We start from the raw sequence: 17,072 nt of genomic DNA, 5'->3' as shown, positions 1-17,072 counted from the left end.
TATATATGTAATAAGAATTGTAATGCATTCCGCTGTTATATATAAATAAAAATAAATAAATAAATCACCTTAACATATATAGAACCACACCCCCACAAATCAACTATTTGAAAATTAAATAGTACACTTCTAAATATCTCAGAGGAAAAGGAAGAAAGCACAATAAAAGTAAATAAAAAGTGGTTTGAACTAAGTGATATTAATTAATTAATGCTTAAAATATCAGGATCTCTGGGATGAAATAGTACTCAGGTGAACATTTAAAACTTAAAGTACTTTTATCAGAAAAAAGCTAAAATAATAATCAAATTATTTTCAAATTATGCAGTAGGAAGGAAAAAATAAGAATAGGAGTAAAAATATATGAAATATTTAGAGAAGAAATAATACAGCTAAAATTCAATAAAAATAAACAAGTCTAATCAAGAAAAAAGCAAGAACACAAAAATTAATATCAATGGAAAAGAAGCTATCAAAATAACCCTACAGATGCTAAAATATATTAAGATAATATTGAAATTATATGCCAACACATGTGATAGCTTACATAACATGGTTGTATTACAGAAGGATCTGTGTGCTGCTAAGAAGAAAGTATATTCAGTCATTGATGGATGAAATATTCTATATATGTCTGTTAAGTCTAAATTATTGGTTTTTTTTACTTCTAGTTTCTTTATTTAGTTTTTGGTTGGAGGATCTATCCAGTACTGATAGAGGCGTGTTAAAGTCACCCAGTATTATTTGTTGTGGTCTATTTGATTCTTGAAATTTAGAAGGATTTGTTTGATATATATAGATGCTCCATTATTTAGGACATAAATGTTTATGATTGTTATGTCTGGGTGATGTATAAGTCCCTTAAGCAGTATGAAATGTCCTTCTTCATCCCTTCTGATTAACTTTGGCTTAAAGTCCACTTTATTTAATATGAGGATAGAAACCCCTGCTTGTTTATGTGATTCATGTGAGTGATATGTTTTTTTTGCCATCCTTTCACCTTCAGTTTCTGGATGTCTTTTGCCTATGAGGTGAGTCTCTTGGAGACAACATATTGTTGGGTCTTGTTTTTTAATCCACTCTGCCAATCTGTGTCTTTTGATTGATGGGTTAAGGACATATTAATGTCCTAACATTAGTTCCAGGTTGTTATTGAGATATGATTTCATTTGGTTTTTTTTTTCATAATTTTTATCTATTTATTTATTTATTTTTTTAGTTACACATGACAGTACAATGATCTTGACATTTCATACATTTGACTCAAATGGGGTATAATTTCTCATTTTTCTGATTGTACAGGTTGCAGAATCACATTGTCATTTGGTTTTATTTCTAGTTTTCAATTTGAATTGGTTTCTCCTTTGATTGACTGTCCTTTAGTGTAGTTTCTTCCTTCGCTGGTTTTCATTTTTTTTTTTTTTTCCATTTCATCTTTATGGAGTATTTTGTTGAGACTGTTCTGTAGTGCAGGCTTTCTGGTTGCAAATTCATTTAACTTTTGTTTATATAGAAGGTTTTTATATCATCTTCAAATCTGAAGCTTAATTTTACTGGATAAAAGAAAAAGCTTGGTATGTTATTCCAGGACCTCCTAGTTTTGAGGGTCTGTGTTGAGAAATTAGCTGAGATCTGAATTGGTTTCCCCTTATATCTAATCTGATATTTTTCTCTCTCAGCCTTTAAAATTCTATTCTTATTCCATATGTTAGGCGTTTTCATTATAATATGTCTTGGTGTGGGTCTTTTGTAATTTTGTACATTTGGTGTCCTGTAAGTTTCTTGTATTTTTTTCCATTTCATTCTTTAGGTTGGGAAATTTTCTGATATTATTGAAAAGCTTGTGCATTTGTGCATTCCTCTGGTTTGTATCTCTACATCTTCATCTATGTCAATAAATGTTAAATTTGGTCTTTTCATGTTATCCAATAGTTCTTCAAAGTTCTGTTCATGGTTTCTTAACATCTTCTCTCCACGGTCAACTCTGTTTTCTTTTCTTCTTTTTTCCCAGAATCTCTGCCTTTTTATTGAGGTGATCTTTTACTTTCTATATTTTCTCTCTGATTTCATTTCTTATACCATCATTTACTTCACAGTTCTGTTTAACTATATACATTCTAAACTCCTTCCCTGACATATCTTTCACTGTTATGTCGATGGATTCTGTTAATGGAGTATCTTTTTTTTTTTTTTATTAGTTGCTCAAGACAATACAAAGATCTTGACATACCATACATTTGATTCAAATGGAGTATGAATTCTCATTTTTCCACGTGTACAGCTTGCAGGATCACATTGGTTATACAGCCACGTATATACATACAGCAATACTAGTGTCTGTTGTATTCTGCTGTCCTCCCTATCCCCCCTCCCCTCCCATCACCTCTCTTTACCCAGGCTACTGTGACACATCTCTCTCTCTTTTTTTTTTCTTCCCCCTCACACCATAATATATGTATTTTGTATAACGATGAGGTTCTCCTTCCATCTTCTGTGCCATTCCCCTTCTCCTTCCCAGTTCCTCCCACCTCTCGTCCCTTTTTAGTGGTAATCTTCTTCTCATGCTCTTCCTCCCTACTCTGTTTTGAGTCACCCCCCTTATATCAGAGAAGACATTCGGCATTTGTTTTTTAGGGATTAGCTAACTTCACTTAGCATAATCTGCTCTAATGCCATTCATTTCCCTGAAAATGCCATGATCTTGTTATTTTTTAGTGCTGAGTAATATTCCATTGCGTATAAATGCCACTTTTTTTAATCCATTCATCTATCGAAGGGCATCTAGGTTGGTTCCACAGAGTATCTTGATTTGTTTGGAGCATTTTGTCCCCTTGCTTTTTCATGTTGTATATCTATCCATCTAACATTATGGATCTGAGTTTCTACCCTATGGACTTGTAGTGCCCCTGAAAATTTCCAGTACCTCACTGTTTAGGGGGAGACAAATAATAACAACAACCTATGCAAACAATATATAGCATTAAACCAAATAGTTCCTGCTATGATGTCTACAGTGTTAATTATCACAATAAACAGAAATGATATGATCAGTTATTGCCTACAATAGGAACAGCAAGTTTGCAAAAGGGTTTATAATTTCAAATGGTGACTAGGAGGGAAGAGAAGTGATATAGGATGTGATGATTATGAGGGAGGAGGGGAGAAGAACTAAAAAATTAAAGGAAGAGTGAAAGAAAGAGTAGAGTTTGGCTGTTACAGGAAAAGAGAATCAAGGGAAACAAGAAAAAAATATAAAGTAAAATTTTTTAAATTAACAAATAAAAAAATATAAAACAAAACTAAAATATACTAATCAAACATTCTAGTTCTTTAAAAAACTAAACCATGAAAAATAACTGGCTTCAAAAATGCTAGAAATTAGGAAAAAAATAAATATGAATATGTATAAATATCCATATACCATTAAGGTCACAATTAAACAGAGAAAAAAAATTAAAAAAAACCCAGTCTTGATGAAAAGTTGAAGAAATCTTTCTGTTGGAGTTCAAAAGATTCTCAGTTTTTCTTCTCAGCAGTTTTAGGTGGGGGTCATTTGGATCGTGATGCTCCACCTCTGAATTGCTGGAGTGAGAGAGGTAATCCCAAAGGCAGAATTCCTGGAGGTAGGGTTTAGGCTTAGTTGGGCTTGGGGGTCTTCACTGAATGCCAGTTGGTCTGAAGATTTTAAATCAGTGCACCTCCAGCCCACAGAAATTGAGTCGACTGAGGCAGGAAGGTCACAAGTTTAGGCCAGCCTCAGCAACTCAGTAAGATCCTGTCTCAAAATAAAAAATCAAAGTGTAGGGATGTAGCTTAGTGGTAAAGAATACTCACCTAACATGTACAAGGCGCTGAGTGCAATCCCAATGCCACCAAAAAAGAAAACTTCCTTTACCTCAATTTTGAAAGGTAGTTTAAAATGCATGTCATCCAGAATGCAAAATATCAATGTTTTCTAAATTGGATTGTCTGTGAGAATCAACTATGAAAGTTTTATAATACAGATTCTCGGGCCCTACCTCAGTCCTCTAAAATCAGACCGTGTGGAGTCAAGAGTACAAGTTGTTTTAAAGCTTCTTGCTATCTGATTTTGATGTAACTGATTCATAAATCACAGTAAGGCAACCACTGCAACAGAGTACATTTATATTATCTTTTGTTTTCAGAAAGTTTGCTTTAACAACAAAGATTCCTGATACAAAAGGCTGCCACAAATGTTGCATAGGTAAGTAGATCAAAAAATCTGTATGATTAGATCTTTTAACATTTAAAATTATTTAAAGAGATAAAATAAGGTGTATTGTTTTTTTTTAATAAGAGTTAAGTTGTCGATGAAGCACAAGAATGTTTAGAGTGACATAGTATAGAAATGCTTAGAGATAATAACCTTAATGTTTTCCCACAGCCTAGTGTTCCTAGAATGTTTTAAACCGTAGTCCGTGAGGCCACATTTCTGCTAGTGTCCTAGCTTTCATTTAGTTAACACTTATCATCTGCTAATTACTGCTGGTTATTTATGAACATTATTATAGGAATTTTACCAAGTATGAAGATGAGAGTCCACACAAGACCACCCTTTGCTTCTGATACCAGTTATAAGTTTGTAGGTTTTCAGAAGTACCCTCAGATTAAAAAATTCTCTAAAGGTATTTTCAGAACTCCCTGAAAAGAGTTATACTCATGGTTACAATTATAGGTTATTACAAATAAAGAATACAAGTTAAAATCCACTCAAAGAAGAAGAAGACAGGGTAGAGTACAAGAAAAGTTACCAAACAGAGCTTCCATTACCCTCTCCCTATGGATTAGTGGACACCAATGCTGTTATTTTTCCACCATCACTATGTGACTGTACACTCAAGCATTGCCAATCAGGAAAGCTGATTCAATCCTCAGTGTCCAGAGTTTTTACTGGGATTGCATCATGAAGGCTGGTTTGATTTCCCGCATGACTGATCTCAATATACAATCCCTCCAGAGGTCTGCTCATGCTGCATGACTTAAAGCCCCACCTTAAGTCACATTGCTGGTCTTTCTGACATGATCAGCCCTCATACTGACTATCTGGTCTTAGTACTGTTGAACTATCCAGTGACCTGAGGCTTCCAGACAAAGACAACTCCTATCAAGCATGACATTCCAAAGATTTGGAAATTATTTCTTAAGAGCAGAAGAGAGGACAGACTTCTTTTTGGGCAAGATTAAATTCTTTACTACATAACTATCTTATCTAAAACACTTAACTCTTGAAACTGATTATGTCACAATCAAGTAACAGAAATAGAACCTAGATTCAAGTCTGGATCGGGTATCTTTAGATCTTAGGCTCCTTATTTTCTATTTATTCCTTGTTTGATCAGTGAGCTTATACATGAATCTTCATTCTATGTAATAGTTCAAAAGCATTTTCCAAACTTTCTAGAACAAAAACATTTAACCACAGATGTTTTACAAGTATAATTATGAGTCATTGAATGATGGAAATTAATTCTGAAAAGTTCATCATTAGGTGATTTTTGTCAGTGTACACACACACTAAGATGTCACCAGGCAATATAATCATAGGACCACCATTGTATATGCATCCCATCATTGACTGAAATGTTGTGCAGCATATGATTGCATAAGCAATTTTGTGATCATCTTCCTTGGGGGATCACGTCTCCATCTGTAATCAGATTCTCATATGTGACTCAACAGACTCTAGAAGCTTACATTCCAAGACATACTTGAGTAGTACTTGTGGAACTTACTGAAGATTACTGTTTTTATAATGAATATATGTTAATTGTTGATGGGATTCAAGTTGGGGAGAAGGAAAGACCAATAAGAATTTTTGTAGTTTTGAAAAAGGATGTTCCAGCAAGATGAATTAATGTATACATACTCAAAGCCAAAAGTGAAATTTCAGTTGTCCTCAGACCTTGTCACACACTATTCTTTTAGTCAGTTTACATAGAAGTAGCTTTTGGATTGTATATTAGTGTAGGTGTTTTAGTGCTGAAAATAGTGTTCTTAAAAAGTTCTTATGCTAAAGAACCTAGCATGTTAAAAATTTTTAGAAATAAATGTATATAATTTAAAATTGAGAATAGAACATGAAGAGGAAAGGCTAACAAAACCAAAAGAAAAAGGATCTTTGTTTTCTCTTGTCATCCTAGTTAACAGAAACACTATTTTAATAGCTAAATAATTACTTCATATAGTTTCTTCTTCCATCCATATTTTGATAGTGATTTAGGATCACATTCCATTATTTTTTCCCCTTGAATCAGTACTGCCTTTTTATAGCTAAATTAGCTTTTAGGTGAGTAAAGCTCAGTTGTTGCTTTTAGCTCAAATATATTTTCACATAAGGTGTTCAGTGTTCCTTGAGTATCTGGTTTTATTGTTTGTTTGGTTGGTTGGTTTGTTTTGTTTTGTTTTTCCAGTCAGAAATCCTTATACAGGACATAAATACCTCTGTGGAGCTTTACAGTCTGGAATTGTTTTACTTCAGTGGTATGAACCAATGCAGAAATTCATGTTGATAAAGGTATATGTTACTTTGTTTACATTTTTCTTTAGAATATACTAGTAATTAACTAAAATTATAAAATCCTATTACTGCTATTTAGGATCAGCACATTTATAATTAGTAGTACTTATATATTTGATTTAGGGGTTTTTGTGTTCTTAAGATTCCTCTTTGACTTATGTTACTTAATATACTTAGAGAACCATCACAACCACAAATATTAACATGGTCCATTCTCTGAAACACATTTGTGTAGAACATTCATCCTTGTTATTGTCATCTTAGAGGTGGGCCTTTATAGAACTACATAAATCAAAAAAATTGGAAAACATGCATGGTGGCACATGTCTATAATCCCAGACACTTGGGAGGATCATAATTTTGAGGATCATAAAGCAGGAGGATCATAATTTTGAGGCCAGGCTCAACAATGTACCAAGACCCTCAGCAACTTAGACCCTGTCTAAAAAGAAAAATAAAAAGAACTGGAAATGTAGTTTAGTGGTTCAATTCCCAGTACCAAAAGAAAAGAAAATTGAAGCCTTTCCATTGACTTTTTTCAATAGCAGTATGATTAAGTGAGACTGTTTTCAAATAATAGTTCTATTGTTTTATTTTTTTCAGCACTTTGATTTTCCTTTACCAAGTCCTTTGAACGTTTTTGAAATGCTGGTGATACCAGAACAGGAATACCCTATGGTCTGTGTAGCTATTAGTAAAGGCACAGAATCAAATCAAGTAGTTCAGTTTGAGACAATCAATTTGAATTCTGCATCTTCATGGTTTACCGAAATTGGTGCAGGTAAGTGTCTTACCTTATGTTGAAATGGTGATGCTTTTGCATGTAATAGAAACAGAACCACTTAAGTTAGCTAGTGTAGACTATTTAAATAAAAATTCAGAAAATAGTTTCCCAAGGAAGACTAAGGAATTGTGTATATGTAGTTTACGGTCTCTATCTGCCACAGGCAATTTTATATAAACTATTTTACCAAGGAAAATTTTAGTGATTCCTGTCTTTGAAGATTTGAGTTGTTACCAATTAATCTTTGGACCTACTAAATAAATAATTATATTTTCTAAGCTGCTCTTAAAATTTCATCAGTTTCTCAAGCAAAGAGTTACCTTTTTTTCTCTGTCTGATTTTATCCTGTCTTCTCCCCACACTTGTTCAATGTGCCTTTCAGACTTCAGTAGAAGCTTCTCAAATGTAGCCTTCAAACTTTTCCATTTAACTATCCATTGTACTTCCTAAGAATGGGGGTTACCTTGGGAGTTAATCAGCACATCTCAGTGAAAGTTCAGAAAAGATTGGAAAGAATATTCTCAAACTTAAAATTGGAATGTATAGCTGGGCACGTGGCACACACCTATAGTTTGATCCCTAACACCACATTTTAAAAAAAAAAGGAGAAGAAAAAATAGTACAAACCAGTGATGTCCTAGTAAATGTTTAATAGCAGGGTCTTTTGGTACATTCATTTGTTGTGGTTGCCTGTTTCCATGTATAAACACTACCTTAATAGCCAATTTTAAACTACCAGCCTGAAAATGTAGTTTGCAAAATTCCTGAAAGTTTAACAACCAGCTACAGTATTTCTTGTACTATGAACTCTCTTTATGGACCAAATCATAATTTCCAGTACAATGAAATAAGAATGCATTCTGTATCCTCCCTCTGCACCCACATCCCACCTTTCTTTTTTAGTTTAATGGTTTGAGTTGAGTAGAATGTGTGACCTCCTGCTATAGCTAACTGAAAGATATAAAAACGACAACTTTGCTTTATTATCATGAGAAATAAGCAGCCTAAAAAGAAATATCTCCCTATTATGTAGTTACTGCCCCAAAATGGGACTTTCAATCAACTCATTTAAAAAATCATATAATCAGAAAAATAAATGAATAAATAATAACCAACAAAAACTGTAAAAAACTAAGATAATTTTTAGCCCATAGCCCCAACTTTTCTTTTGTGCTGATTTTGTGGAGTAGATCATTTCATACAATTATCTAGTGTATATTTACATTCACTTTCTCCTGTGTGATATATTAGGAGATTCTATCACCCACAGTTAGACAAATTCATTGAGTTCTATTTTAAATTTGGGGGTTTGAGTTCAGGACTCTTTTAAAGATTTTGCTGTTTGTCTTTTAAATGCCTGAAGTGTCCTATTCTACCCACTTTTTACATTGTCCAAGATCTTAGGAAGGCTAGGATTCTGCCCACAGGTATCATTCAGAACACCTTCAAGCAGAGATGAGGCAGCCTTTGTGATCCAGCACTTTGTCCTTCATAGGCTTCTGTATTTTCACAGGTGATTGGGGTTTTTTGTTTGAATGTTAAATATTTTTTAACATGTTGATGAACCTTTATTTTATTAATTTATTTATATGTGGTACTGAGAATTGAACCCAGTGCCTCATGCATGCTAGGCAAGTGCTCTACCCCAGCCCTCACAGGTGATTGTTGATCCAACTCCCAGCTTTGTTCATTGTTAAATCAAGATGCTAACAGTGCCTTCAACTGGCATAGTTGTAACATTAAAATGAAATCCTCTTGGAAAAATCTTATTCCAAGACCCTTCCAGTCTTAGTTTCATTATTGTAATTGTTATTTCAGTATCCTTATCTCCAAGGATGATGCTTAGCATATATATGTTCAGTACTCAGTAAATATTTGTAGAATGATTGCATGAACATAGATTAACTGAGTAAAATGATTTTGGGTGTGTTGTCTGAGAAACAGTTTATCAATTGTGTAGTTCTGGATTCTTCAGTATGTGTCACCTTTGAAAGGTTCATAAACATGCCAAAATATGTAAAACTTTGTGTTTATGTTTGTGCAGTTTTCAAAGGAGAAGATTCTTAGCCTATCCAGAGAGGTATAATTAATAATGACTAATTTTTTTTTTTGGTAGTGTTAGGAATGGGAACTCAGGGCCTCACACATGCCAGGCAAATGTTCTACCACTTAACCACATCCCCAGCCCTAAAATCTTTCCTTAGATTCAGCTAGACCATTCAAGCAGTTGAGTGCTTAAAATAGTTTACCAAAAATATTTTGCAACATATATTAGCAAATTTTAAAAGACATATAGCCCTTGAGTATCAGCAAAGTGAAGAAAGAGTTGTATTCTGCTCACATATTATTGATGATGTTGTTCATTATAGCTACTCAGTGTCCTCTTTCTAAAGGAATCCCACTTACCTATTAACATTCCAATACCAGGAAAATTTCTCTCTGATCATAGTAATTAATCCTTGTGTTCTTTTGAGTCACTGGCTTAATTTTATTTCAAGGATGCTCAATTTCCCTACTGATCTTGTTTCTATTTTCCTTTGGCTCTGTAAAACTCAGAGTCCATGTATGTCATGCATTTTACTTTCCTCCCCATATTAACTCCTTACTTCATTTTATTTTTATGACTTATCTTTCTAGAACCAGCCAAGATATTAATTAAAAGTAATACTGGGCCTGGGTTATGGTTCATTGGTAGAGCACTTGCTTTGCACATGTGAGGCACTGGGTTCGATCCTCAGCACCACATAAAAATAAATAAATAAATAAAGGTACGTGTCCATCAACTAAAAATATTGGAAAAAACAAAAGTAATACTGAGGGTCTGGGGTTGTAGCTCAGTGATCGAGCACTTGCCTAGCATGCATGAGACACTGGGTTCAATCCTCAGCACAACATAAAAATAAATAAATAAAATAAAGGTATTGTGTTTATCTACAACTAAAAAAAATTTTTTTTTAAAGTAATACTGAGTTTTTTCTCAGTTCAGTTATCCATGTTAGGTCTTATGTTTTGTTGCCTAAACTGATTTATACGTTTTTGAAAGATAACATGACAAAAATGTAATTTATGTGTTGAATTCCAAAGATTTAAATTAAATCATAGCAAAATTCAGACTTGTGTTTATTTCCTGATCTCTTGTTTGTTAAAGCCTATTGTATAACTGTAACCTTTTCTCTCCCTTAGGCAGTCAACAGTTAGATTCCATCCATGTGACACAGTTGGAAAGAGACACTGTACTAGTGTGTTTAGACAGTAAGTACTATTTTGAAGTTTATCTTGCATATGCTACTTGATAAAACAGGTCTTTTATTGGAAATGATTCTATGAAAATGTAATTCAAAATTTTTATAAGTTTATCAGTGCTATCCTGTCATTTTTATTTTATTTTATTTTATTTTATATTGGACCCGCATGGAGATATTAGACTAGAACTGTTTGCCATACTTGGGATAAAATTCTGTATCAACTATTCTATCTCATTCTCTTAATGCAAAATAGAAGGTTACAGTACTATAAAGTCATCCAGTACTATAAAGTCTTGGAGCCAAGACTCCATTTGACATTTCCACTTGCTGTGATTCTTTGATGCAGGGAGAAGTGTTATTGATAGAAATATGTTGTATTATACAGTAAAGATAGAAAAAACTTTAGCTGCAAGTATTATTTTGATTTTGCAAATGAAACATTAATTCTTAAAACCCACCTTATTTTCACGCAGTGAATCCTACAAGGTGGAATCCCACTACTAGAATTATATTTGAAATTTGGCAGTGTTTTCTACAATTGGTTTATTCCAATTTGTTTTTAATGGATAGACTTACCTATAGGTAGTCAGTTATTTTACAGATTATTCTGTAACTGATTTTTCCTGTTTTCCTGTTATAATCCCTGTGCTCCGAAGGATTCCCTAGTGGACTTACTTTCTATATATCATAGAAAAGTCAACTAAAATCTATAGTGTTTCATTCTCCATCATCCCTTTGTTAGGAACTTGATTCTCTGAATACTGATAAAATTTGAGTGTTATTCATTTACTTGTAAGTATATTTGATCAATACTTTTTTACCCAATCAAATAGAAAGTTTGGTATTAGCTAAATAATGAAATAACCAGAATTTAGTGTTTCTGGACCTTTAGTGTTAAATTTCTAAATAACTTTGTGAGTCATCAAAGGAAGATAAATTTTGCTTGGTGTTCATTTTGGTGACATATTTTCACAATTTTTTTTAAAAATTGACTAACTAGACCTTGATTTCCAATGAACTAAGGTAACTAGAAAGTAACTTTCTTGAGCTTTCTGTTTATTAAAGTGGTAGAGGAACACTTGAAAAATTTGTTTTGTTGTCAGCTATACCATTTATAAGTCAGTTTGGATAGAAAGCAGTAGAGGTAGGCCTATAATTTCTAATCATGATACTAGACAGATGAAAAAGTAGTACAGAGAAAAGATTATCTTCTGAGTCAGAGCTAAGACAATGAAATTTAAAAACAAATAGCTAAAAAAGGAAAGAGAATTAGTTTACTACCTTCAGAGTACTGTTTCTTGCCCTGTCTATGTTGGTAGAACAGGATTCATACAGTAAAGTTATGAATTACTGCATGTCTTTCTTACCATATGTTATGTAATTTAAAATGGGAAAAGAAACAACTCCATTGCTAAATATTTTGATACCAAAGTAGCAACTTTTAAAGAAGAAACACTTTTAAAAAGTGAGAATATGACTTGGGAGGCTGAGACAGGAAGATCCTGAGTTCAAAGCCAGCCTCAGCAAAAGCAAAGTGCTAAGCAACTCAGTGAGACCCTGCCTCTAAATAAAATACAAAATAGGGCTGGGGATGTGGCTCAGTGATCGAGTGCCCCTGAATTCAATCACTGGTACACCCCACCTCCCCTCCGAAAAAAATGGTGAAAATGTCAGTGTTTGGCATATACTAGCGTAAAAAAAGAAATTATAGTAGCAGAATTGCCATCTACCAAAGGATACACATACTGTTATATCTTTTAAAACATATTTCACAGGGCATACTTGAATCCAGATAAATTATTGGCATTGATAAGAATATTATTTGATACGCAGATAAAATCCATGTATTATTACATTTATTTTAGGAAATTTACATTTCTAATTGACTTTTTTATTTTTTTAAGAATATGTAAAAATTGTAAATCTACAAGGAAAACTAAAATCAAGTAAGAAACTAGCCTCTGAGCTAAGTTTTGATTTTCGCATTGAATCTGTAGGTAAGTTTCCCTTTTATATTATTCTGTTTGGAATAATTGAGTTTTTGTTTTGTTTCTGTTTATTCTGTACTTAGAGTTGTCTAAGTACCACTGTCTTGTAGAAATTTCTGTGATGATGAAAATACATGTGGCTAGTAAGTACATGAAACTTGGCTAGTGCTATATTACTTTAAACTTCTAAAATTAAATTTTAATGTAAGTAGCTTCATATGAACAGTAGCTGTCTTATTGTACAGTAAAGGTGTCTTATTGTACAGTAATGGTCTAGACCATATTGTTGTATCCTGAATATTTAAAACTTGAAACTGTTTTTAAATTTTTTGTTCATTATTCCCATTGCTGCACCAAGTGAATTATACTTCTCCCAATTATCTCCAAAGCAAGAAGTTTTATTTATGTAATATGATAGCAGTGTTAGATATGCCATGGTTGGAGTATGTAGATGGCTATTACTTTTAGGTCTGTTTATATATAAATAGCAAGTTTCCCACATTTTAATTTGCTTCCTTGTCCAAGAGTGCTTTTACTGTATTATTATTTGTCATATTATTTTTTGTCATTTTTTGTTTGTTTTGTGTACTTTGTTGTTCTTGTTTGGTACTGTATATTGAACTCAGAGGCACCCTCCCGCTGAGCTACATTTCCAATGTAGTTTGTGCTTAGTAGTCTAATAACCAATACAGTTCTTTTTTTTTTTTTTTTTTTTTTTTTCAAGAAAGGGTCTTACTAAGTTGCTGAGGCTGGCTTCAAACTTGCAATCCTCCTACCTCAGCCTCCCAAATTGCTGGGATTATAGGTGTGCACCATGTTACCTGACTTATTCATTGGTTTTATGATTTTTAAAAATCATTATAATTTATCATTACTTGCATTCTCCTTGAGTTTTACAGCAGTTAAGTATTTACCTTAGGAGTGGTAGAACTTGTGAGAAAAATATTATGACTACATTTTGAGTAATTGATGATAGGATTCTGCTGTAAATCACAGAAAGTATTAAAGTTGTCATTTTTTTATTAAGGCCATACAAAATTTATGCATTTTATAATTATAAGCATGTACTTTTAAAAATATGTTTTTGGCTACTTACCAGATTTTGTTTGTTTGTTTGCTTGCTTGCTTGCTTGCTTGCTTACTTGTTTGTTTTTAAATTCCCTTAATATGAGATTTTCATTACTAAACTGGAGTTTGGTATGTCACAATATACAGAGTTTAGCTCTGTCACAATATAAGGGACTGATATTATAGCTCAGTGACTGAGCAGAGAAAGCCCTGGGTTCATTCCCCGGCACCAAAAGAAAACAAAATATGTTTATGCCTCTATTAACATCTGACAGAAATTATTTCACCTGTGATTGGGAAATTTAAATTATTGAAGCAGAAAACCTAAACTTTCTTGAATCCAGATAAATTATTGGCTAAATAGATGCTAGAACAGAAGGAATTTTAGAAAATTATTTCTTCTCTTACTCCTTTATGTACTGGGTATTAAATACCAGTTTCTAAAATTTAACATTTTTAAGAGAGAATCTAACAAATAGATCCTTAGCTCCTTTTTATTTTAATTAAGACATACTGGTATCTCAGTTTTTTCATATGTAGTTTGTGCTTAGTAGTCTAAGAACCAATACAAGTAATTTTCAGTCACTTTCCTCATCATCTTTATTTATATTTGTTTTTCTAATTCTACTTAATTATCTCTAATACCTACATTATAATACTTGATTAAATACTACGAATTTTATAGAAGAATCAACTTAGATCATAAATATTTAATGTGATTAAATTTTGAACTATAAGACAGATTTATTTTTTTAAATATATTTTTAGTTGTAGATGGACCTTTATTTTATTTATTGATATGTGGTGCTGAGAAAAACCCAGTGCCTCACACATACTAGGCAAGCTCTCTGCCACTGAGCCACAAAGATTTATTTTTAAAAATTTATTTTGTAATAGAGAAAATGTGAATAGTAAAGATGCTTAATGACTATTTGGATAACCATTTTTATCCAAAGCCCATTCTTTGTTTTTATTATTCACTTAATTCAAAGATACAATATATCAAAGAGAAATTAATATGCCTATAGAAGCTTATCAGAAGTTAGCCCATGTTTAAAGGAATGCCTATTACGTATATTCTTGAAAACTTATATAACCTTCCTCCAATAAATTATTTGAGTTTAGACATGTCTTAGCCACAAAAATGTTGAGAAATAATGGTCTAGACAGTGGAATTTTGCCCTAAGCATTTGAATAGCCTTACATTATCATTTATTAAAAACAGTTAAGGGGGGTGGTGAAATGCTGTGTGCTTTATTTTAATTTCATTTCTCCCTTATCTCTTTTAGTATGCCTTCAAGACAGTGTGCTGGCTTTCTGGAAACATGGGATGCAGGGTAAAAGCTTCAAGTCAGATGAGGTACATTTTCTCAGTTTACCTCTGCCAACTCCAACTAAAGATTTTAAATGTTGAAATGTTCATTTTATGTGTTTTCTCTCTGAACAGAGTTTAATGCCTTAATGCTATGAACTGGTGGAGCAAAAATTTGTAATCTGTCCTCAAATATGTTAATTTTTGTATTTTAAAATTCTCAGAGGCCCCTGTGAATTGCAAAATATAAGTTTATGTAATTTTATTCATCTAATCTGTAATTATACTTCCCATAATCTATAAATATATAGCTCCTTTTTAAATATTATATTTAAAAGTATAAAGAATATGAATTGGATCAAAGGACAGAGGAAAATCTTAAGATCATACTCATTTAGTATGAAGTACCAACTACATTGAAGACACTATTATTGTAAATAATGAATAACACCTATGATATTCCAGGCACATTACAAATATTAATTCATAGAAGGCTCAGAATAATCCAATGAATAGATACTATTTATATTCCCATTTTTACAAGTACATAATGGTAAAGTAACTTATTCAAAATTTACTCAGCTAGTTAAATGGCAGAGCCTGGATTTGAAGGGTTTCCAAATGTCACTTCTAGCTGAGATAATCAGGAGATATTTCATACAGGAGGTAGGATTGGGGATCTTACCTTGAAAGATGAATCCTGCTATAGAAGACTCTTCCCATTTGTGCCTGTCTACACCATGGCCTCACAAATTTGTGGATTTACCTGAAAGCTCAGAGTCTTCTGTTTGATTCAGTTTTATTCATATTCTTATTCATAAGTAAATAAATAGTTCTGCCTCTTAAATATAGGCAGAATTAGAATGCTTCCACGAGAAAAATGACAAAAGTCAACTGTCTGAATATATCAGCTCATCTGTTATTGACCCATGTCACTAAATGTCACCTGGTCCCTGCACTTGATGAAATCTACAGTTTCACTTATTGTCATAAGGTTAATTATTCTTAAATGCTATTTTCATTATGTCATTCTTATGATTAGAAATCACAAAAGAGAACCTGTTTCTCACCATATCAAATTCAAAATTCTGTTTTCTCTCTGTGTGTGTGTGTGTGTGTGTGTGTGTGTTTCTGGGCATCAAACCCAAGGCCTCCCACCTGCTAATAACCAAGTGCTCTACAATTTAATTATACCTCCATCCCTCTAGTTACCTATTTTTAATACTTTTCTTTCTTTCTGTTTGTATTCTCACCCTTTAACATGGATCTAGCTGAAGTCTTCTTTCACAAAATAGTATTGATATTCATCCAGTATAGTCCACAATGATTAGAATATTTAATACCGTGGAAATCATCTCTGTCTAGTATAGCATCAAACTTGTTTCTGACTCAAATTTATTAATTCTGCCTTCCCAGCTAGATTGTGCATGCCTTGTTAACAGACTGTCTTTATACTTAACTTTACGTTCATACTGTCTTAGTTTAGATTCCTCTAAAATGCAAAGCTAAGATAAAAGTCTCAAGTGGAGGTAATTTATTTTGGAATAGAGTCCAGAAAACTGCTGATGGAATGAGGAATGTAAAATGCATAAGTGTAAAAAGTCGAATGAGGAATGTAAAATGCGTAAGTTTAAAAAGACAACAAAAGCATATTAACAACCTAGTTCCTATCATGAACAGCCAGGCCTTAATCCTGGAAGGACCACTAATGAATACTATAGAATGTACCTCAGAACTGACTTATTTAGAAGTGGGGAGGTTGGAGCATTTATGCACCAACTGCTGTTTCTTCCTGGTTAAGGATTGCCCCAAAACTTTCCATACTTAGAGATAATACTGATGCATAGCCAAGCGCCTTCTGCAGCATTGGAGAAAGGAGAGAAGAACCCTGTGGTATACACCAATGTGAGACACTGGTGCTTGAAAGCATCCACCAAACTATGCTGAAATCAGGTGGGCCACAGGATGTCCATGCAGACATCTCCATCTCAGAAATAAAAGAAAGGGCAAATCTTCCACTGGTTATGTGACCTTGAGCAAGTTACTCAACCTCTCTGAGTCTTAGGTTCTTCTTCAATAATATGAGAATTATAGTGCATATCACACAGAGTTAAGGAAAATGCCTGACATTCCATAA

General features: G+C 32.9%; 1 protein-coding gene across 1 annotated transcript in view; it reads left to right on the top strand.

Annotated features, from left to right (window-relative positions):
* The window catches only part of Map4k5 (mitogen-activated protein kinase kinase kinase kinase 5), a 113,279-nt gene that overhangs the window by 85,746 nt on the left and 10,461 nt on the right, over positions 1-17,072 (top strand). The window contains exons 25-30 of the mRNA XM_076850272.2: positions 4,167-4,225; positions 6,432-6,535; positions 7,142-7,319; positions 10,506-10,574; positions 12,472-12,564; positions 14,913-14,983. Coding sequence (XP_076706387.1) covers positions 4,167-4,225; positions 6,432-6,535; positions 7,142-7,319; positions 10,506-10,574; positions 12,472-12,564; positions 14,913-14,983 — 574 coding nt within the window. The remainder of the gene's footprint in view (positions 1-4,166; positions 4,226-6,431; positions 6,536-7,141; positions 7,320-10,505; positions 10,575-12,471; positions 12,565-14,912; positions 14,984-17,072) is intronic.

This window comes from Callospermophilus lateralis, chromosome 3 (genome assembly GCF_048772815.1).
Source record: "Callospermophilus lateralis isolate mCalLat2 chromosome 3, mCalLat2.hap1, whole genome shotgun sequence".
Taxonomy (NCBI): Eukaryota; Metazoa; Chordata; class Mammalia; order Rodentia; family Sciuridae; genus Callospermophilus; species Callospermophilus lateralis.
Note: the sequence above shows the minus strand (reverse complement) of the source record. Positions and strands in the feature narration are given on the sequence as shown.